Source organism: Rhea pennata, chromosome 8 (assembly GCF_028389875.1).
Source record: "Rhea pennata isolate bPtePen1 chromosome 8, bPtePen1.pri, whole genome shotgun sequence".
Classification (NCBI taxonomy): domain Eukaryota; kingdom Metazoa; phylum Chordata; class Aves; order Rheiformes; family Rheidae; genus Rhea; species Rhea pennata.
Window position 1 is genome coordinate 22,143,706 of NC_084670.1, and position 25,626 is coordinate 22,169,331.

General features: G+C 36.9%; 1 protein-coding gene across 2 annotated transcripts in view; it reads right to left on the minus strand.

The window, feature by feature from the left end:
* Nucleotides 1-225: 225 nt before the first annotated feature.
* Nucleotides 226-25,626, minus strand: part of OLFM3 (olfactomedin 3) — a 58,559-nt gene continuing 33,158 nt past the window's right edge. The window contains exons 2-6 of one of the 2 annotated variants that reach the window (XM_062581112.1): nucleotides 17,700-17,846; nucleotides 14,914-15,069; nucleotides 10,909-11,128; nucleotides 3,253-3,359; nucleotides 226-1,553 (exon numbers count right to left, since the gene is read on the minus strand). In XM_062581112.1, the coding sequence (XP_062437096.1) occupies nucleotides 876-1,553; nucleotides 3,253-3,359; nucleotides 10,909-11,128; nucleotides 14,914-15,069; nucleotides 17,700-17,846 (1,308 nt within the window). In that variant the 3' untranslated portion in view covers nucleotides 226-875. The remainder of the gene's footprint in view (nucleotides 1,554-3,252; nucleotides 3,360-10,908; nucleotides 11,129-14,913; nucleotides 15,070-17,699; nucleotides 17,847-25,626) is intronic. The other variant, XM_062581113.1, reaches the window with a different exon arrangement.

Genomic DNA, 25,626 nt, shown 5'->3' on the forward strand with positions numbered 1-25,626 from the left:
ACACGAGATAGAAATTGGGCAGAGTCAGTAATTGTAAAATTGAGGTTGTTCTGAGGCTTCAGGGTTGCAGATTTGCCAGTAAATACCAAGGATCTACCAACCACAGCTGAGAACAGCGCTCATGCATCTAGCAAACTATTGGTCTGTCTCAGAAATAACAGCCTTTTCTCAGATTTACCACTTTCAATTGTCCCATAGCCAGAACTTCAATTAAGCTTCAATATATTTTATAAAAAATAGTACTTAGTTTACTTTCACGTAAGTGAAGAGATACAATTGCACAATGGTGGTTACAATGGTAGAAATACATACTGTCAATAAAATGTTTGCAAGAGATTTAAAAACATACTGTACAGCACCACATCTGAAATTGGGTGATGGCAAAATGAATCATACTCCATGTTTAAGTAAATTAAATTTCTAAGTCTTTCATTTGGAATAAATAAAAAAATATGGCATGAAATTTGTGTCAGATTGCAACCAAAAAATTTCCTGAAGTTGAGCAATATATAGATGAAAAAAAAATGATGAGGTAAAAAAGACATTCATGCATTTAAGCCACCATTAGTCTCTGACTCTAATATAAGGCAGATCATAATCTTTTTAAAACTATGTCTTTAGCCACTTACACTCTTTAGTGCTTTTCATGACAAGGCTTGGACAAACCTTGTAGAATCATGAGTTAAGATGATTTTATTTCCAATAGGTCTTTTTTGACAGGCTCAGCCATGTTAGAAATGCATTGTATTTCTAGAAAATGTTTTTCCTTAATGGAAAAAAATAAATTAAAAGAAACCCAGAGAGATGGATGCTTTAGAGTTATCACAAATGACAGTGTTCTGAAGTGGGATGAGGAGAGGAAAAGAGGAAGAAAATTATGTGTCATCTTCAGTTTTAATGACATGGAAAAGAGTGACATTAAACAGGACTTGGTGTCCATTATTCCAGGCATAGAGAGCTCTATCTCTTGCATTGTAGTCAAGCATGGATATATGAAAATACTGATTATGGAACGGAATGTCTGTATACTCGTAAGTGGAGGTTTTTGTGGAATAAGAGTAGTAGACCTTGGCTCCTGTTAAGTGAGAGTTAGTAACATATAAGGTGCCACAGATCATGAAGGATTCTCCAGCACTTCTCTTTGGATAGCCTGTACTCCAGCTCTTCAGCACTTCCAGTGTATCCTGGTTTAGCTGGCTGATGACAATGTTGCCTGCATTCTGGTTGGTGGCATATACTGCCCAGAGCCCAATTTCATCTGCCATCAGGTCAATATCAGAAAAGCCACCCCAGGTATAGGGGTAGACATTGTGAAAGCCTGCGTACTCAAGGCTGCGCTGTGCAAGCACCCGCCCAGTGTCAAAGCTGTATTTGATGATGATGTTGCTCTGATACTTGTTGAAATAGAGGGAGCCGTTGTAGACAACATGGTTGGTGCCTGCCCATTTGAATGGAAGGTTGTATGTCCTTGATTCCGCCCCGCTGACAAAGTCTGCAATTGATTTATATTCACGAACAATTTTATTGTTAGTATAACTATCCATGTACCAGACCTGGAAAGAAAACAAAGATTGGGAGTGAATACCTGGAACACAATCCGTGATACATAGTCATGAGCCTGCGTGACTGATACCAAGAAAGAAAGGAAGGGCTTCTAGGCATGCACAAGGCTAGCAAAGAACAGGATTGTTCATATTTCTGTTACAAAGTCATGAGGAACTCTTGAATTTCTAAATCAGAACTTACAGAAAATTAACTCTCTAGGAGACTATTAAAACTACAGGGTCTACAATTTCAGATAAATTCAAATTCAGATTATTTAATATTTAGGTCTCTGCTTTATGGGATTTGCTTAAAGTTATTCCTAGAGACTAATAATCTAAGAGACAGATAGAAAATGTTCTGTGAGCTAAGCTTGGTCTTATGCTTATGAGTAACTTGGTTGAATTTTCTTCACCTGAACCTCTAGTCAGTGCAATCCAGTAAATTTTGAGGAAAGCAATCAAATATAGTAGTGATGAAACCCATAGAGTTTTAGGAATTTTTCCCCTTAAAGCAAAAGAGAACAAAATTAACTGATTTTTTTTCACTTCTGTATGCCAGCTATCATTTTCCCCTTTCATGTTTTTTGCCTTTTCTCCTTTCAGTTTATCTCTGAGGAAAGTCAGAATCCTGACTAATAAAAGAACAAATTGTTTTTTTGAGTTATTTTGTCTGCTGATTTGAAAAGTGTTGACAGAGTATTTGTTTAGATGCCAGTTCAGTTCCCCATGTTTCTAGCAGCTGAGATTCTGTGTGCAATATGGCTTGTTTCAATTTGCATGCACTTGGGGAGTTTCTAGGTAGCTCCAAGAGGGTGGCCAGGGTGGCCGTGAGGGCGATGTGGAGCGTCCCTGGGGAGGGCGTTGCAGGGTGTGCGGGAGGGGGCTGCAGTGGGCAGCAGGCCCTGTGGTGGCAAGAGCCCACAGCGAGGGGTCTTTAGCAGCCACCAGGCCTCCGCAGTGGCGGAAGAGATGTCCTTGGGACTGATGGGGCTGGGCAGAGTTTGCAGCACCCCAGGATGTAACCGAGATGGCTGGGGCTGGTAGCGAACCTGCGGGGACTCGGTGGGCAGGGAAGAGCTGCACACAAGCCTTTAGTAATTACTATTTCTGTGTTGCCTACTCTAGCTGCTTTGATCTTTTTCTTCATTTAAGAAGTTTCTGGGTCTTATACAAATGAAACCTAGTGTTCTGACTTCAAAAGCCCTTTTGTTTAGGCAACACCTCCACACAGCTCTAGCCAATTTGAGATCCTATTGCAGATCCAAACAATAACATAACTTTGATCTGAGCAAGTACATGATCTGAATACAGCTCAAATTGGGCCTAGTCCTGCAAATTTTGACTGCTCTGTTATGAGTTGTGTTCTTGGGTAAATTTATTCATGCTATTGTTAAATTATTTGGGTTCTTAAAAATGATAAAATACAATGTAAGAAAAAAAAGATTTGTATAGTGATTTCAGATAAGTATGTATCATCCATGAAATACTTTAAGGAAGTGGCACAGTAAGCTTAGCTAACTTTTGTCTTTGAATATTTTTGCACAAATGCTTTTAGCTTTTTTTTCTAAAGATACAAAACAGTGAAAATGACGAGGGTCCAAGAAATTTGCTTGCATGTATGACCTAAGGGAAAAATCTGTCTTTATAAGTTAAAATATTGCAAGTAAAACTTCAGAAGGACACAAAGGTATTTAATGCTTTAACATACTCGGTTATTTTTCTCTGATGCTAATGGATCTGTCATCCAGGCTCCAAATCGAGTTCCGGATATCTTGACTGTAATGGGGCCTGTAATTTTCATCAATTTGCCACATGCTGAAATTAGAAAAACAAATGCATTAATGCAAACAATTACACAACTCTCCTTGACATCACTCAGAGCACAAGACACATTCCTCTGAACTAAATAGTGGCTCCAGGGGATTTAGGCTTAGATTGAAGATAGATTGTCATCTTCACAGTATGAACTTTTCTATATTGATAACACAGGTATGTAAAAACATAAAAAATAAATAATTTTTTTTTTATATTTCTATCTTTATATATTTATATACAGATACATTTTCTGGACATGTGTCTTTCCAGATGCAGTTAATAAAATTTAATAATAAATAAAAAGAAGACATAAACTCCCCTAATTTAGATCTCCAGAGGGCCAGAAAAATGTTTGAGTTTTCCATTGACCAAGGCAGCAAGAAGGTTAGGGGTAGACCATAAAAAATAGTTTGAGATGTTGGAATAGGTATCCAAATGCCTGTGGCTGTCTCTTCGCTACAGTGACGCACCCATAGCTCTTTCATGCTCACATACTGTATTATGGGCCTGTCTGATGTTAGGAATATGAATGTGAGAATTATTCAGGAACTGTGGCTGTATCAGTTGGTTTCTAATCCATTAGACTGTCTTGTATTAGCCTGTCTGGGAGAAAATAATGAGAGTCAATATGATCTTGAATGCTGACCTTTCTAACAATCCTAAAATCTATATTTTAGGGGACATTAATAACATACCCATTAGCCAAAAGCTGTAGGAGGAATTCATATGTTTGCCCAGGGCCTTAATATCACACAGTGGTGCAGGTGGTTAAGTGAGATAGCATGTTGTTGAAGAAAAGATTTTTCATATGAATGTAAAAAAGTGACTCATTTTATTTCTCTTAATTTAGAAATAAGTACTTCTCGATGATACAATGTATAACACAATCTATCTAGGAAATGTGACAGACAAACTGTATATAATTTTGAGAGTGGAATTTATTCAGTTCAGAGGAGAAGGTCATATCATGCCTGGATTTTCTACTTTCTGTAGCTAACAGGGATGTATTGTATCTTGCTGCCCCAGTTGGTTGGCGTGGGATGATGCTGCAGGGACGGCTCAGGGACTGCTTGTGGGCATTTCGTTCATGGCCAGCGAAACTGGCTGTAATGAAGCTAACTGCCCATGTGCATTGACCTGAATGAGCAGTGCAGGCTGTGCCTCGTGTCTGGATCAATTTAAAGGTGTTATTGTTTAGGTATCACAGTGTATGTATCGTTTTGTTGATATTTTACCCATTTGTTATAGCAGAACTATAAAATACTGACAGAATCAGGGTCATTTATGGTTTAGCTCATTATAAAGATTTGAGTCTGCTCTCTGCACTGAAGAATTGCATATTGAAGAATAGCATTGAATTGCTATTACAAGTAAGTAAATCACTCCAGATGAATCATGCAGCGTTTTGATGACATATTGCTCCAAAGTGCAGTTTATTGATCTGTTTAACACTGAAATAATTAGTGATACTGACTTTATAAAGATAACAATTTCCTTATAGCTTGCCCAAGCCTAGGTTTGCATCTGGTATAGAAGTTAAATGAGAGCTCTTTCAAGACTAAAACTCAATATAGCTTTTAACAGTTCACTAACAAAGCAAGATGAGTTTTCTAGGTGGTTGCAAGCACTCTGAATATTGCATTCAGTGCAAGAAATTTCTTCAAGCCCTCATCTAGTTTTGAAAACAGCTTCTTCTTGCCAAGTTAAGTGTAAAAAGTATTGCTTTAGTGCCAGCCTATACTCATATCTGCAGCACAGACCCTGTAATTTTTCATGCAGCTGTATTCAAATTCACCTTGCATGCTGAGGTTTCTAGTTAGGGAATGGTGATGCTGATGTATTGAAAAAGCAGTAACATCTACGTAAATGCTCTGTGATGTGCCATGTTCAGGTTACTTTCAGAGTTTCACTTTGCAAATAAAATACAGTCCTATGTCATATCATACCTTATAACTAACATAGGAAAATAACAATCTGGATAGATATTAAGAGAATAGGAATCTAAAATAATAAAAAAAAAATCCTTATTTCTAGTTAAGAATTTTCTTAAGTTGTTTTGTATCTGGGGAAATGGCACAGAGACAAATGTCACGTGAAATGGGAAGCTTTCTGGCCTAGTATGTGTTAAACCTGTTAGGAATTGACTTTGACTTTGCCAATCTGGAGATTCCCAACTGCCTCGGTACCTTGTTAACCCTCTGGAGGTGACTCTCAAAACATCTTCAAAGGAGAATTTCTGCCTGGGAGATGTGAACTGCAGAGCAGTTCTGTCAGCTTCAGGCTTTGTTCTCCTTTTGGTTGTTTTCTATGGTCCTTGGAGACGGAGTCTTCATTGCATTTTTAAACAGATGCAAATACTTTACTACCCTAGACTCTGTGTTCACAGGATCTTCCTGCCACACAGCACAGGGCAGCAGAGTTTGCTCTTCTATCTAAAGCCCCTGTGACATGTTGTCAGGCAATGGGATGTTGCTGATAGGTGTTCTTCTCACATTTAATATAGGAGATGTTAGTCAGATGTGTGACTTCTGGTGAGTTTTCCAATTTTCCAGATTGTCCTCATTAAATCAAAAGGAAATTTGAGGTACAGTAACTGGAGCACTTGCAGTGCCTTTTTTGAACTGGAATTACACCTCATGGAAAAAAAAAAAAGACAAAAATCCTTGAATTATTTGACTCAAAATTTCAAAAAGAGAAATCTACTACTCTTTCTATTTTCCTCTTGCAGAGTGTATAAAAAAAGGAGCTTTTGCTTTTGAAACTCGTCAGATCTAAAAGATAGATTTCTTTTTTCCTTTAGAAGCAGGATAGAAAATATTTTTTTCCAAAAGCTGCCTTGGAAGGCAGACCTGGTGGTCAGTGTGTGTGCAGTAGAGGAGATGGTAAAATTACTCTCTACTATGCCTGTCTCCCAACCCAAAAATGAGTAATACATTTGCAGTTATTACCGTATTATAGGTGCATGACTTTTTTTTAATATAACCTTCATATCTACAAATCCTTCACTATTAAGTAATTTGCGACAGAGGTCTTTTATAAGCAAGATATTACTATTTTTCCCATACTAGTATTTACTGGTTGTGAATATGAAAATATAGTTGGGAAAGATCTCAGTGAAGCAGAGAAACCATCTGCCACGGGAATGTTCGGTAACAGTAAAATGGCTGAGAATTAAAACTGGCCCCTGCGTTTCTTTACATGGCCAAAAGCCCCCTTTTTGTTTCCATTTTCTTTCTTTTCTTTTTTTTCTTTCACTTCTGGCACGTAGTGTCCTGTCTCCCTTTCCAACTGAAACTTTTTTTTTTTTTTTTTGGCTTTATCTGCTCTTTAATTGCCTGGTAGGTAAGGGACCAGATGGTAATGAGAAGGTAGGTCAAATGCTTCACAATACTAACAAATGTCAGGAAGCTCAGAAATGTTTAAAAAACAAAGAAACTTTTGTGAGTTTTCTAGCTTTTTTCCAGCACAAAAAGATTCAGATGGAGTTACACTCTCAGAGTGGGGTGATTTGAAGCTTTCAGTGATGGCCTCTTTCTCTTGACTTCAAAAGTACCAGCTTAGAAAAACCCAACCATTACCACTTAGAGTAATTGGAAAATCAAACCTCTGAGTGTTCATCCATCCTAAATGAAACTGTACAAAGAACATCATATAGTGCAAAATCTGGATGTTTATGACTTGATTCTACCTTACAACAGTTTTCCACCATGGACTTAGTAAGTCTGGTTGTGCTTTCCTGAATGCGTCTTTTCAGAATGCATCTGAAAACTCACTCCAAAGTGAATAAATACCAAGAGAAGGTTGTGAAGACCAATTAGGGAACTATTTTGAAAATAGGAATGGGTAGTTAGTATTCCCAGTCTCTGTGATGTCAGTGAACACTGGTAGCTGCTATATATACCAAGCAAGTGTATGAATTATTAAAGGGCTTGCAGGGGAAATGAAATCCATCTCAACCAAACCATCCTCCTGTAAGGATCACATACATTCTTATTATAGGTAATAAATGGGAAAATGAAGTTTTTTTTTTTTTTCAGTGCACACAACCGCTTCCATGTGCTTCAGTTCTTTCACTTTCCACTTACGATCAAATTTGTCACAACATTACTTTATAATGTGAGGGAATGAATAATTACTTCTTAATGGCTGTGTTTCTGTTCTCTTACATAATGCAAATCCAGAAAACATTGTCTACTTATTAGAGCTTGCTAAGAGGAAGCCGGTGGATTGTTCTTTGTGTGCAATGTCTTGCTGTGTAATCTTTTGGAAAGTGACTTCTTGCCTTTTTGTTTCTTTATGTGTAAACTGGAGATATTTATCTCCTTTGAAGAGTTTTGTACTAAATGATATTTGTAAAGCTCTTCAAATACTGATGGGAAAGATGCTTTGGAAGTGCCACACATTATAAGTGTCACTTACAATCAATAAATGCCTGCACTAACACCTCTTTTGCTGTGGTGTAACAGCATTTCTTTGCTGTTTTCTATGGTCTTATATTCTACTTTATATTCTTTCTATGGTCTATATTCTACTTTTCAACTCCTAAGGAAAAATGTTACTGTAAAATGTTGTTTAGATTCTATATTATAATTAGATGTAGCTACAAATTAATCCAGTGTGTATCTGTTCTAATTACTTTTTCATGTTTCATATGCAGTGGTTGGCACGTGTCTACCTGCTAAAGATTTACACGTGCATAAATGCATGCAAATTTGTAGTTCGGGCAATTATATTCCTACACTGTATTCCTACAAGTTTAATAGCGTGCACCCTTTTAAAGTTATGTGACCAAATTTGTTAGCAGCTTCAACTTAAGTTTCTTTCTTAAGTAACTTTCTTTCTATTCCAGGGAGAGGGAACAAGCCTGACTCATCACAACTGCTATAATAATCATTAAACTTTAGTGAAAGTAAGAAAACTGCTCACTGTATGCTAATGACTTTTGCAGGGGTTGCCAGTGCAGATGGAAGATCCCTTTTAAGTGGCCATGACCAAATAAATAATGCATTAGATAGCAGCTATATTGCTGAATAACACCTGCTAGGGAGGAGAAAGGCAAAATAGCTATTACGCATACTGATTAAATAATTATATTGTGCAACTCAACAAAAATCTTTGATGATTCAAGACAGAAACTGTGGCACATTGTGGTCACATATGTCTTCTGCTGCCATAGGTTTCTGGACATCAGATTGGCGTGGATAGCTTTAATTGGATCACCTCCAGTGTGGTGAATGTGGCTGGAGAGAGGGGGTAGGCATGAAAGCCTGTATGCCTGCTGATGTGTGTGCACACTACCTGCTTTCAAGAGTAACTCACAGTAAGCCTGACCTAAGGTGGTTTTAGAAGAAGCAGATATGTGGACCAAAAATGCAGCCATTTGCTTATCAGGAAAGCATAAAAATCATTTAAGCATCTAAGCCCAGGGAATAATACCAATAAGGATGAATAAATCTGTATTTGAGCTTGAGAAGGCCCAAACCCTTTTAATAATTGGTCAGAAGCCTGGCTTCTGATCATTAAAAGGTGTGAAGAAGCTCTTAACCCTATTATGAAATATCAGATTCGTGGTAGTTCTAAGTGACGCTGTTTACCATTGTTGTAACTTCAAATTGCACTTGTATGGCATGTTGGAAAATGTACTTTGTTATAAGACTTTAGAAAGCTTAATGGGAAAAGGAAGGTGCCCAGGGAGGCATCAGTATATTAGAAAAAAGGTATCTTATTTATATAAATGCATTAGGGGCATGGATGTGTATAGTAATCTATTTTGTACAAATATTTTCTCTCTATTGTTAATATGTGTAATTTTAAAGATTTTTTTTTTACATTAGCATATTGAGAAAAATAGCAGGGATTGAAGGATAGAGAGGAGGGGAGACTTGGATAAAAAAAATAGAGAAATATTTGGGAAATAAAAGGCAAACATCTGAGAAGAGTATCTATCTGAATACACCTGGTCATTCTAATGTTTAAAATGTAGCCTGTACTGTAGTTACTGTACTGATCAGTGTTACAAGTACGCATCATAAAACAAGGAAAACCGAGATACTCATTAAAATTGAGATGATCTTTTGGTGCCTAATATACTTGCTGGAACGTTCAGAAAATATTGTCTATTTATACCATTTCTCGTTTGCCGCAGTATTGTAATGCAGCCATTTTCTTTTGACTGCAAGTGTGCCTCCAGTCAATGCAATAATGTGCTATTATGTCTGTGTACTGAGGGGAAAATAGGATCATAAGAGATTTCTGTTTGAAAAATTCTTTCATGTCTTTTTGCCCATCATTGCTATGCTATTTCTAGTGGAAAATAAGGAAATTGGAAATAAATATTTTAAAAGGATAACCCAACCTAGATTTTCCTTATTCTATTGCCTCATGAAAACAAAGAGGCATTGCTTATTACCCTAAAAATGTTTCCTGTCATATGTAGCCTTTAAAAGTAAATCCCCCAACCTGTGGCAGACATTGATCACAGGGTTGAATTTTGTAATTTCTACTTTATTCAAGTTCAGTTTTAACTTTGTATTTATTTCTTACAGAAGGGGCTGTATTGCTGGTTGTAGAAGTCAAGATTTTACTAGCAATCCATTCCGGTTTCTCAGAATGGATGGAATGATTGAAATGACTGATTTCCTAGGGAACTAGTCTGCATCTGTGAGCTGCTGTGTGCTTTGTCCTTACCTTTAAAGGAGACCAGGCTAAGGGGGTAGATTTTGGTTGTGCTTACTGATTACTCCTATTTGGGAAATGGAAGTTAAGGTTGGCATTTAATAACGATAATTATGGCTTCTAATTTTGATAACTGATATGGAGCTGGTGCTGATTTTCAGAGAATGTTCATGCTGAACATTCACTTTTCCTAAGTCAGTCAGCATGAGAACAACCGAGGTGGACACTGTCTAACAGCCCTGTAGCAGATCTGTTGCGTTGCTCAAAATGCATCATTGCTGTGCTTCCTATAGAGATTGTGCTTCATTCCTCTGAGTTAGGTGTCATACTAAATATGCTGTACTGCAAATTGCGGAACAGCACATCTCTGCTAAATGCTAACATTACAGATCTAAAGACAGTGCAGTTTAAAGGGCCTCTCAGATTTTGTAGTGGCATTTGAATCAAGTTTGTGATGTGGATGCCTCTAAACTGATCCCAGTCTACTTTCTACTAAATTCTTTTCATGGTGACATCCCAAAGATGATCTGAATAGCAAGCCTGCCTGAGCTAGCATGAACAAACCTTTGTAGCCCCCCAGGAAGTTGTAAATCTCTTATGATTTAAAGTTGCCGTCTTTTATAATTTTTAATTATAAAATTGTATTATCCTCCTGTATATTGTAGGGCAAATTCTCCTCTGAGATACAGTGGTGTATACTTAGAATGCTATGGTTGACCTTGGCAGAGTTACTCTTGATTTTTATTAGAGTAGCATAGATCAGAATATAGTGTAGTCTTTCTTCAAACAAGAGAACAGAAAACTTCATCTTTCCACAAAGCCTACTAAAATATACAGCTGAGGGACCAAAGCTGACAAGAAGTTGTTAACTTACTGAGCTTTTTCATGCAGTCTCGAAGCCTGGTTTCTAAACTGAGAACCCGCTGGTGTAGTTCCTCATAGTCATAGGCACCAATTTCTTCCTGAATCCCAGTGAGAACAGTAGACAGATTCCTAATTTCCTCCTTGAACTGGGTGATTAATTTGGCATCAGTTTTATATTGTTCCAGAACTGGAATCAGTGGTAAGAGCTCATCCATCTTTTCCTTCAACTCCTGTAAGAGGCAATCATATGTGCATTAGAGCAGTTTAAAGGAGTTCAATCCTCTAACTCCCATTAATATAATATTTATGTGTGATTATTAAAATGACTTAAAAATGCTTATTGATTTTAGTTATAGAACTATTATTAGCATATTCTGAAAGTCTTAGAAATCTCAGAAGTAATGGTAGTAGGCAGTGGGTAAAATGCATGAGAGAATAGTCAGCTTCTCCTGAAAGTACACAATTACCATCAAGTGGCTCGAACCAAACCCCTGAAGGTCTGACTTTCCATCAACAAGGTATAAAAGCCTCAGTATCTTTCAGGAGAGGTGATTAGACCTGAACACACAGTGAGAGTCAAGGACGTCGTACCTGTTTTACAGTGCTGTCATAGCTGGTGAACTGTTTTTTTCTTTTTCAGGCCTTAAAAACACTGAGTTCACCTTTTCCATAATGGCAATTAAACTGTGTAGTGCTGATCCAGCCACAGTGATATACACATCTTTCTTCTGAAGTAATAAATTCAGAACCTATTGTGCATATGCATAGTTCAAAATGCACTTTTCTTAACCGTGAGTCATATTTATCATTCTGCTATATCACTACGTGCCTTTCAACTTCCTCCGTTGTTTTTGTGCTGGACTATCCCAGATCATTTTACTGTCATGCGCAGTTGGTGCTGCCTTGCCAATCCTATTCCTAAACATTACTTAAACAAAATAAGGCTCTCTTTTGCCACCTTGGATTGCAATCTCTTTGCAATCTTAGATTTTGCTATGCCATGTGCTTTGAGAATTTGTCTCAGTTGGTTTGTAACCTATAATGGCTGCTTATCTTTTGTAATTATTTTTCTAAACATGCAAGTCTTAGAGACTTTGTTAAATTAGTTTATATAGTTTGAGAGGGCTTTTTTTGTTTATTTGGTTATTATTCTGTAGTACCCTCAAATAACCCTTGCAGTCAGAAGGTTTTGCTTTATGAAAAACATGCAGGTTTGCCTTGATGTATCATCTGTATATAAAGATTTGCATATCTGTTTGCAATTTGAGGAAACAGCAGGACTTCCGTGAGCAAATGCCAGAGGGACCAGAGGAGATGCAAGCCTGGGCAGAACAAGAAAAGGGTGGAAATAAGAGATTTGTTAGATGTTAGCATTTGGTGATTATAATAGACACTGGCTGCAGATGAGGACACCCAGGGAGAGTCTATAGAAGGGATTAGAAAATCAAGTCCTAAGGAGTAGAGGGAATAGTAGATAGAAGGGAAAGCAGGAGAGAATGAAAATGGAAGCCCAAGAGAAAGAGGTGCAGAAGCAAATGTGGTCAGAGGTGCCAGGTTAGCACCATCACTGAGATACATAGAGACGTGCATATAGTTTATTATGTCATGTATATTAAAGGATGTAATAAACTATAAAAAATTTCCAAAATAAATATGATACCAAAGAGAATACTTTTCTGCTAAGATGTGAAAGAAGCTGAGAGAGATTTTTACTCAAAAATGAAGATTTGCTTGTTTTTTTAGGAAGTATGTTTTACACACAGATCATCTTAATAGCTAGAAAACTGCATTTTAAATTACATGCTGCTATGTTATTATAAATGGGGTCTAAGAGTATCAAGAGTTCTCTTTGTATCTTTGGTTCTATTTTCAAGGGGCCTTCCAATTATAGTAGGTTAGCAGAATTACTGAACTGAACAGAAAGAAGTGAAGAATCAGTTTTGTCTGCTGTTAAAACTATTTTTATTTGTCTGTTCTTATTGAAAAGTTAACTTGAGCCTAATTTGTACCTGTTAAAAAGAACAGCTATGTTGCATGTGATGATAATGAGGTTCCATGATTTAGGAAACACAGCTCCAGAACCCAGTATTTTTGGTATTTAATTTTGAAATGAACTTAGGCTTTGGTTCTATGAAGCAGTAAGCTATCAAAACTCATGGTTAAACCATGAGGCAAAAAAAGAACAAAGTCTGTAAAAATTCAGCAAGATAAAATTAGTAAAGGTAACTTATTCCTTGTAGAATTTATGCCAAATAAGGTATCTTTTGACCAAACCGCTCTTAAGTTTTTGGAGGGTCAGGTATCTTGTGCCTGATATAAATACTGATTTGACAGAAGTATGCTCAAATGTGATCTGGATTGCATTTGTATTTTCTGCTTCTCATAAACATGGAACAGTGTTGGAACATTTCACTTTGGTAAGGAACACACAGGTGGTTTTGGTATTTTCATGACAAAGAGAATAATTTTCTTGGAATCTGCTGGCACTCTTAGCTTGTTGCTATGATAACTGGTACAAGAGCTAATTTGTAGTGCAGCACTGATAGGTGGTAGATGTATTTTGGCACTTTGCACCTGCTGGTATGAGGGGTAATGCTATATCTAGAATGAGTTTCTTTGTCTCAGGAAAGATAAAGCGCTGGGATTATAGCAGATCAAATTTCAGAAAGCCAGCAGCTTATTGTATTGTGTTGACCTTTTAAATTACTCTATAATTTGATTAGTTGGAAATCTGTTTTATACTCCTGCCAAACAGTCAAATTGAAGCTAAATGACTGGCCAGTACAAATATTGAATGTTTAAAAGGTTATAGTAGTGCTGAAAGCTGCTACCTTTGACATCCTATATCAGACATTCAGATTTTGATATTTTGTTCCCAAGGAAAACTATAATGGGAATGCAGAATATATAATGGCACTCTACAAATATGTTGTTACTGTAGTGAAGAGTGCTAAAGAAGGAGAAGTTGGAGACATGTCTGAAAATGGCTGGGAATATATACTCAAACTCTAAGCTAAACTAAGAATGATAGCAGACAATAAAGTTCTCTAGTGAGATCATTAGTATACTTAATTCTTGGCTTTATTAAGACCCATTGGATATTCCGTGGATCTGAAGAACAAATTAGATCCCTTAGCTATGTACTCGCTGATTTAGGTATGTAACTTCAGGACTGATGAGAAAAATTAAGCCCATAATTTTGTGAGCTTTCCTGAACACTTCAGAAATATATATTAGGCTAACATAATTTAGTTCTCAGAATATATTTCCTAGATTCTATCTGGCTTTCTTACAGGCTTGAAATACCCATTTATCAGATTTGCTCTTTAAAGTACATGAATATGCTCTTGCAACATTTTCTCCTTAAGAGTACTTCAGATAACTTTTTCAGAATACACAATACTATTTTGTAATCTCTGCAACCCCCTTTCCTTGCAAAAAGATTGGCTTATGGTTTCTCTTGTCATTAAAATTCCTTGGAAGTCTTTTTTTAATCACACAAATGTGACTGGTGTTGATTTCCCTCTTCCCCTATCCCAAACCCAAAATAGCAAACCTTCAAAGATGAAATTAGATCTTAATTGTACTGGATAAAAATTACAATAACCTGATTTATAACAGGCTTTCTTCCCTTCAGCTGCACTAAATGTCAGGCAACAGTAAAATTGCAGAACTCTCTAGTTGTTTGCTAGTAATTCAATTGGATCTCCACGTTTATCACTGGTGCTTGAGTGAATATAAATTTCTCAGTATGACATGCACATTGATACAGAATAAAACAGGATCTGTTTATAGTGACATTTCTGTAATGTCTTAATAATTAATGGTTATTCCCTATTACAATTAAATTAAACAGAGCAAAAGATTATCATCATAAAGGAAGCTTTAGTACACTTTTCTTTTTAATGTTGCCTTTGTGTGAGCATTTCAAGCTGAGATCTTAGCAGTCCATGCATTGCTGCTTAGTACATTGCTTCCAGCAGGCTTTCAAAGTTATTGTTAAAATAAAACCTACTTGAAAATGCTTTGTCATTAATGTCTTCCGATCATCTTCAATTTGCCGAAACTTGGCCTTCAGCCCTTTCATTTGTGTTTCCATTTTTAAAACATACTGGAAATCCCTCTGAGTCCGTAGATTTAAAACTTCAATAGATTGGGACATATTCTGAACCTGTTAAAGAAGAACACTCTCTAAATGCACTTTTTGTTGCTTTACCTTTTTTCCTGGTTAGGTAGTTAAATGTCAGGCAATAAAATGTGCTTATGTCAGTGCTTTAGTTGTGAGTCATTTATACCACAGCATAGTTTTAAATTCCATAACTGCATGACAGTACAAAAACTGAGCCACAGGGATAACAGAGGACTGGCAGAAGTAAGACCTTAAAGGCAGAGAGGGGGAGGGAGGGAGAGAGAAAGGACCTCTCCAAAGGGCCCCATTATGGCTTTTCTCCCAAGCACGTCGGGAGGGAGGGCACTGCAAGCTGGAGATATTTTCTTGGTCTGTATGAAGAGCTTGATTTTTGTTGCTAGTAGGCATTTGTATAGTAATTCAGTACCAGCAATCTATGAGACTACTCAGAGATAAGATGGAATGGTCCCATCATTGAACAGGTGTTTGGCTATGATTTCGTAAGGAGATAGGAAACCAGAAATGTTACCAAATTGTCTCACTGGTACAAAAATGCATGAAGTGAGAAGTGAATGTTCAGGTTAACTGTTGTAGAGCAAGTGAATTTGTAGCTATAGCTGGCATTTTTGCTACAGTGAGACATGAATCCAAAAAACAATACATGAAAAATAGTCTACTCTTTTATCTAGAGTAAATAATATGTATTTTTAACTGTATCTGATATAAAGGCAGTTCTTTCACCAGTGATAAATCCCACATGGTATTTTGCAAATGCAGTTATTCTATTTCAAAAGGTGTGTTGTCTTCCCAAAACAGAAAGAGGACCCCGAGATTACTGTAAAAATGTTGGGCACTATATTGAAGTTTTGGGACTCAAGCTAAAAAAAAAAAAAAAAAAAAAAAAGTACACCTTCCTGCCTTCCTGATATAGGACAAAACCTGTAGTATTCCTATTGTTTACAAGATGTAAACATGTAACGTCACATTTGTGACTAATATATATTTTGATAAGGACACACAAGTAGCACATTGCACCTACTTGTTAAGAGGATGGGTGGATTTAGTATTATGTGATTCTGTATGATCTAGAGCTCTTAAAATAGTATAGATTAAGCTATTAGAAAATTGCCGTTGGCAGTTCTTAGAAAATATTTTTCATGGAAAAAATTAGTGTTTCTCTTTGCTTTATAATTGCTGAAAGCAAGCAAATAAAGTCCTTCAGGACTTGGATGAACTTTGAATGTTTCCTTTGACGGAAGCTGCATTCACAGAGGGGCTCTGGTTAATGAATGTTTGGATTTACTAGACTAATCGTATTACAGTACATACCCATGTTTACCACAGTTCTAATCATGAGTAAATAACTTTTAGAGACTGATGATTTAGGTTCTTCTCTGTGACAGCTGAAGAACTGTATTGTGAACTTCTCCCTCTGCCCAAGAGAAAGGTTTTTCGTTATTATTTTAGTGTTTGGGCAATATGCTAGAGCAAAGACTCTGAGGACTGAAGTGTCCCTGTGTTTTGGCAACTAAACAGATACAGCATCAGGGGTAGCGCATCCTCTGTGCTGCCTGGGACCTGAAGGGACCTCGTGTGGTGACAAGAGCCATAGCTTTTTCTCTGAAACTTCTGATGTAACGTATTTTATCTGTTCCTAAACAACATCTGCTGAATGGCATGAAACTGTTAGGAATGGTGAGCCTACCCAGGCATTCAGAGGGGTTGTGGTTAAAGGTAAAGAACATAAACTTGGCTTAAGAATCAAAACCAGGCTGACTGTCATTTATTCTGGAATTTAGTGATCACCCAGGTTGACTTTAGTGATAGAGTTACAGGTGAGATAAGAATCTGGCCCTGATTATGTAAGAGTAGCATGTTCGCTTGATTTGGTTTGGAATGTATTTAGGCAGACACATTTAGAAATGTAAGAACTTAATTTTTAACTTAGGCCGTCATAGCTGAAACATTTACTGAATCTGATCCAATCCTGGGTTCTCTCTCCTGTCATGCATAGTAAGTGGAAAGCCAACTAATTCAATTTGGTTGAGATTTTTATCATGTTTAGAATACTGCTCAGGTGGTGTACACCCTGTACAGGAATTTTACCCTCACGAAGTCAGAACACAGAAGAAATATATAATATTTAGCTGGGAAAAGGAGGATGATGTATTATTTCCCAGGGGTTCTGAGATGATAAAGTGGTTCATTAAAACCTGTTAATAGTCTGTAGAGAAGAGGAGAGGGCAAGAAGATATGACTGAAGTTTTGAGTGAGGAGCAAATGTGCCCCCTGGTCTTTACGTTTCAACTTTCATTTGAGACTGGGATTGTTTATATTTGAAATGTTTCCAAATTAGCTGAATCTCATGCTAGGGAGTCCTTTACAAGCTGCAGCTAAACCTCTGCTGAAGTTCACACAGATTTATAGAGAGAAAACTTGCAGGATATGGCACTATATTAGCACTGGCATGATTTTTCTGTGGATAGAAAAGTATTGAAAAATATATACTGAAGAATATATTTTTAGGTCTACATTTTATGATGGATAACCCTTGAATGACTAGTTAGATCACTCTTGAATCCTCCATTATGTATTAAATTTCAAGAGCAAAAGGAGTAGATTTCCAAGGATAGCTTAATGATCAAATGGAGGAATTTGTTGGGGAGACTTACCTTCTCTAGCAGTTGTCTAAGCTGCCTGCTTTTGGCATCTCTTGAACATAGGTTTTGTTCAGGTGCAACAACAGTACAAATGCATCGGCCATCAGGATCCTGGGCTGAACTATAAACTTGCCACCCTTCCTTAGGGCTAATCTGAGTCTGTAACAACACAATAATAATAACAAAAATAAAGGGAATTGAATTGATGTTTTTGTTCGGAACCCCCCGAATATTTTTGTTTATTTTTGTGGTATGTGTTTGGAGTGCAGTTCCTCCTGTTTATCGTTTATTATTAACTTAACTAATTAGAGTGGTGATTTCACACAGTTTTGTCCTGTATCACACCTTTGTATTATTTCTCTAGAAGTGTCCTGCAAATGTTGTTTCTGTTGTAGATGAAAACAGGTTTCTGCTTATGATTCAGCACAAGTTGGTACATTTAATTCTTTGCAGAGGGATGTTATGTTTTTTTCATCAACAGAGAACAAATATGTTCTTTCAGCCTGAATGACTTCTACTTTAGACTAATGGAAACAACAAAGACAGAAAAGAATAAATATGAAATCCCAAAGAGAGAGCATGCTGTGTGTGACTGATGCCATAGGGACTTGAACATGGATTAGCAGGTTTGCTCTTAAAGATGCAGCACGCAGCAAGCTCTTCTCCATTCGCTTTAACCATAGATACAAGAAGGAGAAGGGAGGCTTCCTGCCAGGTAGTACTGAAAAGTGTCTGGGGGCCCATGGCAAAATAAGGGCCATTGCACTGTCCTTTTCTGGGACAGAAGGAGGCTATCCCTGTTCTTTTTGAGCAACCAACAGCAGCAAGAAAAAAAGCAAAAAAATCATGTTTGCTTGCAGAGCAGGCCAACACCTCGCTGCCTTTAAAATTTCTGTGATTCCTTGTGAGACTAGGTATCACTATGTTTAATGGGCTGTATAAAAATATACAAGACTAGAATAAGAAAAGCAATATAATTAGATGATTGAACAGATTCATATGATGGAATTATATCTAATGGATACCAGGAGTATATCTCTCTTACTTTCTCAATCTGTAATTTAATATTATTCATTATTATCTTATATCTAATAATATAATATTGACCACTGAATTTCATAGTACAAATGCTAATGGATTACGACAGAAATAATTTTGCTCTGGTTGAAGTCATTTACTAGCTATATTATAAAATTGTATTCAGCATCAGGGCAAAGAACGATTATTAAATCCTGCAAGGTTTAATATTAATGCTTTACTGGATTATGCAGTTGCACAGTTCCTTCTCTCAGGAGAGATGCAGTGTCTCTATAGTCTGAGGTTAGACAAAAAGGTGGCAATTTTTTCCTGCTCATCAACTTAATGTTAGAGAAAGATCATAGACTTTTTTCCCCCCACAAAGACTCTTCTGAAGGAGTCACTGAATATAGCAGTGACTTCTTCTATTGTGGAGTTAATTGAAAAATCAAAACTGTGTTGTTCCCTGGTTTTGCGAGGAAAACTAAAGGATCATAATCTCAACTGTAAAAAGAGGACAGCTGAACTTGCCTTAGGCTCTGCTACAAAGTCAAATCCAAAGTTCAGTGCTAAATTATACCACTGTGATGATGTTCTTAGCTTTATTTTTAGGGAACAAGGAATCTAGTTTGAGAGATAAAGAACAAAAATAAACAAAAAAAACCACAAAAAAGCAACTGCAGGGACAATTTAAATTGGTTTGGAGTAGTTACTAAGATTGTGAACTTGAACAACTTAAACCTCTCAAGACTGGTAACCCTTGCAAAGTGTAAGCTCTGTTTACTCCAGCAGTTTCCTTGTGCCTTATACCAGGACAGCAATGTCATGCAATAGCCAGGAAGCAAAATTTATCTTGAAGTTCAAGAACATCTACAGACCTAGTGTTTGCGATTATAATTTTTTTAGGACAGAAGAAGTTAGTCTGAGTTTATGAACAAATTGTGAAATTTGGGCCTTGCACCAGGTATGTTTAGGTTGGTAGCCACTGATGAACTGCTTTCAAATGAGTGGTGTTGTGTAAGTCCTGATGATGAATATGTCTCTCTTGATTTTTCTAGAAAAAAAATGTTTATTGATTAATTTCGCAGATATTTTCCTATGATGCCTAATGTATTGCCAGATTTTTAAAAAGTAGATCTTATTTGAGAAAATAATTCTCACTATAGGAGACCTGGCGCAATACGAGTGCTCTGGGATCGGTTGCCCGTGCACAGACACATGCTGAGATAGCATCCCACCGTTTAGGCTACTGCTCTTTGCATTATTCTGTGTTTCCCTATATTTTGGCCATTATGGTTCCTTTCCTTCGCTAATTAGAAGGGCAATGTGAGTGAATGTAGATAGAGAAAAAGAAGCAGGTGTGTGTAAGTGCATTTCTTTGCCATTTATTTCTTTCTGTGTGGTTTTTTTTTTTTTTTTTTTTTTTTTACTTTGACATTTAATGCCTATCTTGAGCAGAAACTGCTGTTGCCACCCAGGGAAAGAGCTAGAAGGCATCAAAACCTTAGGAGAGCTACTGAATCTATTCTTCAAATGCAAGCTTATTGCTGACAGGCCATAGTAAACAAGCGAGAAAAGAAATAACCAACTGGAGAAGAAGAATGATGATAATAAACTACGTTAGTTCTTGAAAATCTATGGAAAAAAAGAATTCCTACAAAAAACTATATTTATTACTGTCTTGGCAGGCAGCTGGGCTACAGACTCACTTCACTTACCTCAAAAAGATTTATTTTTTAACTTGCACTTCTATATATTCTGATAAAACTATTATAACTTCCTCCATTTTTACTAGGGACAGAGCAAATGGCAGTACATATACTTAATATGATTGCTTAATGTAAACAATATTTTTCAGTTTGTCTTGTGACTTCAATCCTGGGATTGTAATAGAGCTGAAAAGACCAGATGCCGCAGAGGAGCAGCCACTCTTTCCCCTGACTCTGCCTAGTTGTATAGTTCTTCCAGCTGAGGAGAAGAGAAGGCTGACAGAGATCTGGAGTTCTTGCTCTTTTTTTCTTTTTTCAATTTTTGAGCTGCCTGAGTGCTAGGAAAGAGCTTTTGGAGAACTCTGTGTGCTGCACTGTTCACTGGGGCAAGTGGCCCATGGGTGACAGTACCTTGGAGATCCTTTGCTGGCAGGTAACTGTCCGTTACTGAAGACCAGAGTATTACTGAACACCGGGGACAGAAAGCCCCTCTGCCAGCATCAGAGGTTTAGAAAAAAGTAGCAGTTCAGGGTTGCTCAGCAGTTTAATGCAAAAGAAACCACGACTGAAGATTGTGTGTTTTTCTCTAGGCAGATGTTGCCAAGCTCAGATACCAGCTTTTGTGATTGTGTCCCCAGCTCTGCAGGCATTCCTGTTACCCTCTTGAAACAAGAAATGTGCAAGTAACTCCAATTTAATAAATGCAAATTGCATTACTGAAATAATTCTTAGGAGGCATTTATATCATCAGTGCTCTACTGAAGCCAAAAGAGGCAGGATAGTTTACTCAGAAACTGCTGCAGTTGATATAAATACATATGTATACATACATACATACGTATGTATATATATGTTCACATACTTGTTATAATAACTAGTGTGGGATTCTCAGCTATTCAGCTGCAAGTTTAAACTTTGACTTAAATGAGATAGGGAACTTTATTACTTGTGACATATTGCCACAAGAACTAGTAATATGTTCTGTAGTTCAATGGGAAAAGTAGTTACACTTAAAATAAAATACAGCTTTTCCTTCTCTCCTCGCATTCTTGCTGGTCTAAAACATAGCAGAATTCTTTCTCATGATCAAAATTAATTTATTTAAAAGTAGCAATGTTTAATCATCTTAATGCAGTAACTTTTTACAGTAATATTTTTCCTGCATACATATATTCAGTTAATTAAATGTTGATTAGTAAATTCATCATTTTAGTTAAAAAATTAAGTTTGAAAATAATGAGTTATTATACAAGTAGTTAACATTATAATTTACATAACATACTATTATATAAACATCTAACTGCAGTTACACTAAAAGTACGGGTATGAGAGTTTGTTTTACTAAGCATTTAGTGTTCCAGTTTAATTTCATCCTTCATGAATACCAGTATAATGTTCCCTGTTGTCTAACTAAACTACTGCTTTAAGTTCACACTTCTCAAGAATAGCTGATCTCATGATTTTTTTCTCCATTAGCAGAGGCTGCTGTATATAAGCATCAACCATACAAAGTGGTGTTTGTGTCATTTACACTGTTTCTGTATTAGCCTTTCTGGAAGTTTGATATCCAGCCTTCTAGTACCAATTTTATTCTGTTTCTAACAGCTATTGATTTGCTTAACTGTACTCCAACAGAGAAGAATAAGAAAGAAGCTGACTTTTTGCATATTGTAGAGACTAGCTGATATACTGTATTCTTCAGACAAAAATTAAAAAGAAATCTACGGTCTGATCTCAAATAGTTTTTCTTAATACTATATATTTTTCTGGAGCAGTAAGCATAGGAAAAAAGTCTAGGCAAGTGAAACGACATTGCTATATTGTTTTTAGCATTTCACCCTCAAGATGAAGGCATTTGTTCTTCAGTATTTAAGTATGCTATTTTAAAATCTTTCCTTTCAGAGAAGACCACAACATGCGCTCACCAGTGTGCAGTTTTATTATGCCCAAAGAGAAGCATGCATTAAGTGATGATAGGCAGATTAGTAGCTTAAAAAGAGACTTACAAAGAGGCAACAAGCTAAAGCTTTTGCTGTCACTTAAATACTAGTTCAGCATTAAGATGGCTTGCAACACATCACAGCTACTTACTAGAGCATCTGAAGTGGAAAGTTTGGTGATATTTAGTCCTACCAGAGATGGGAGAGTTTGGGACATCCAGTTAGAGATCATTGCCATGGTACTAAGAACAGCACCAAGCTTCAGCAGTGGAGGACTCATTGCTGTGGAGCTAATGAGTTTTCATAGTGACTGATTATCATCCCAGTGCAGGCTGGCAGGGAGAGGCGTGACTGCAGCACACAGCAGCCACCGCGGGAAAGGAGATCAAGCTACCCAGATTTAATCATCCATTAAAAACGTTCATATCCATATTTGCTCTCTCTTTGCCTTTGCTAACAAATATGCAGACTACCTTATGATGCTGACCACTAAATTAGCAGTCCTTTATATGCTAATAGTCATTGCAGCTTTCCAGTGAGAGATGGGGGTGAGTGAGTTGCTTTTTTTAGGTGCTACAGTCAATTAATATTTAGTTAGATCAGTCCTTGCAGAGTGGTATGTGTACTTGTCTAAAATGCAAAAGCCCAATTGCAAAACCAAACAAAAATAACCCCCACCTTCTCTCCATCATTACTTTAGTAGAAATATGCTCAAATGTATTTCTAAATACAACAATATACTTGTCCAAGGGCTGGGGAAGAGGGAGGGTTCTCAACATTGCCATGAAAACACAAAAGCTGTCATTCTCACAAGCCTTTCCAGCATTCTGTGATGTTGTCCTCACAAAAATTATCAATATCAGTGACTTTATAGTTTGCAAAGTTTGTAATTAACATACATGTTGTTCATGAAATAACACTGAAGTAATAAGGGTTCACGTTTCCGAACACTCTTGTTCATTTGCACGTTTTCATACTGAGAGTTATTGCATTGCAGTCCCTACCGGCAGGCTGAGTGTGTCTTCATTGCCTTTTGGATGGGAACAGAAAACGAATTTTGGCTAAAATGGTAAAGTAGAGCATTTTGGCTCTACTCTGCGGTTAAATCTACTGTTTTCTAATGCTGTAGTATGATCTCCAGGTTCAGTGGCAATTTGTTTTTTTTGTAAATTCAGTATTTAAAAGTAGATGAATCCACTGATTTCCTTGATACAAGATATACCAAATTAATGTGAAAATAACAGAAAAAAAGAGTGTATAAATCATTGCACAGTTGGGGTAGCTTTACTTTCTAAAATTATTTTTAAAAGAAGAAAAACAGATCAAGGACTTCTAATACCAGTTCTTTCAGAGAGAACTTGCTTAAAAGCTCTCTAAAAGAGAGCCAGAGTATCATATTTATTCCCAAACACAATTCTGGATTTTTTTTGTTTGTTTCTGAGCAAAGTATATTTCTCTTGAAGAATTTTGGTAGTTCAGATGAAGGAAAACTATAATGAAATTGTAAGGGATGCATATTTATAGGAGTGTGTGTGATTGGAATGTATTTATTAAACTTACTAAAACCCTGCAGAATATTTTTCAGATTCTCAGAGCTTGTATACCAAATTCAGGTTGAGCCTCTTTCTTCCAACATTCAGTTAGAATTATTTCAGTCATCTCTGCTGTTTGATCAAGTCAAATAGAAAATTTATTGATTTTTAAAAATCAAGAACAAAACAAAAAAACCCACAAGAGCTAAAGTATAATCTTATAAGGTGTCTTCCAGCAAACAGATTCAGCAATAGCAGAGAAATTCTATGCATCCAAATATTAAGCATTTTTCTGGAATTGCACATTAATGTGAGCTGGAAAGTGTGTCAAATTTTCAAAAGATTTAATTCACTGAAAAGTGCATTTGAAAACAGTATTAGAATATGCTTTAATGACTTCCTAGCCCAGAGGTTTGTGTTCAACAGCTTTTCATGGTGAGGTATATGGAAGCAGAATTAGGTTTCAGAAACCACCTTTTGCAGTGGTGTCTCCTCCGCTTACCCTGTGGGTTGTGCTGCGGGGCCGCGGCCAGCTGGGTGTCCGCAGTGAGCAAGCGTGGCGATGGGCCACGGCTTCGGCCGGGCCCCTGCGCTTCCTTACTGTGAAAAGCGCAAGGTCTGCGCCAGACTGCAGCCTGGTCTGGGCTTGTGGTGGTGTCGGGATATGCTGCTAGATCCAGGGGTTCAGAAACATGCCGCTGTTCAGTGGTCCTTTATTGGCAGCTGCTGTGTGTTTTCTGTACTTCAAAAAATAGCTTTCTTAATAGGTTACCTTATCATGAACATAAACGTTAATGGATTGTGTGATAGGAGCCATTTTATCTTTCTCTGGGGACAGAGACCTTGTAGCAAGACAGCGTTACAGTGGTTGTTGCATCTTAAGACAGAGAGGTTGCCCAGACGTCCATGTATTTAGACATAATAACTGCAGCCCTTATTTCTTCCTATGAAAATAGTATCATCAAAATTTTATTTCCTCTCCCCCCAAAATAAGTGAACATGATTTAGCACTGTAATGAAATCCGTGGGTTGGTTAGTTTTAAAAAATCCATATTTTTTTCACATCAGTATTACTTTTATGTTTTATAAAGTGTGGAATTCTAATTTTAAAAATTCTTTCTTTCATGTCTCTGGGTATTCTGGGGTTTTTTGGGGGGAGATTTTTTAAACTGTTCTGGCCAAAGAGAGTATTTGGATACTGTGAGGGAGTTTATTCATGATGAAGGAATGTCATTAATTTATTGCACAAATTATTTTACTATTTCATTATCACCGTATTTTGCACTTTGTCCGTCATATATATATATATATCATTTTTTTTCCTGCATTGAGCTGCAGCTGTTTATATTTTTGTTTTTCTTCCCTTAAATGTTTTCTAATCCAGAACAGAACAGATTTGTCCTCTCCTGATTTCTTTAACCTTTGACAAAGGTTCAGGACAATTTCCAAAGACAAGTAAAGGCCCTTCAGAAATCCAGAGAAATTATTACTGCTGTTTATCCTTTATCCAGTGTGTGCCAACTCCCACAAAGAATGCTCTAGTCTGGGGGCACAGGATTATTCCTGAGAGATGCCACACCAGTTGATGCTTATCCTGGAATATTCATTAAGGTATTTGAGAACTTTATTGTTTTCCAACTAGTTTACCTGCTGAACTAAAACTTGCTGATGTGCGATTCATGGTATTTTACTAGGCACATCCTTAAAGATAGCAGAGCAGGAAATGTCCCTCCAGTATGGT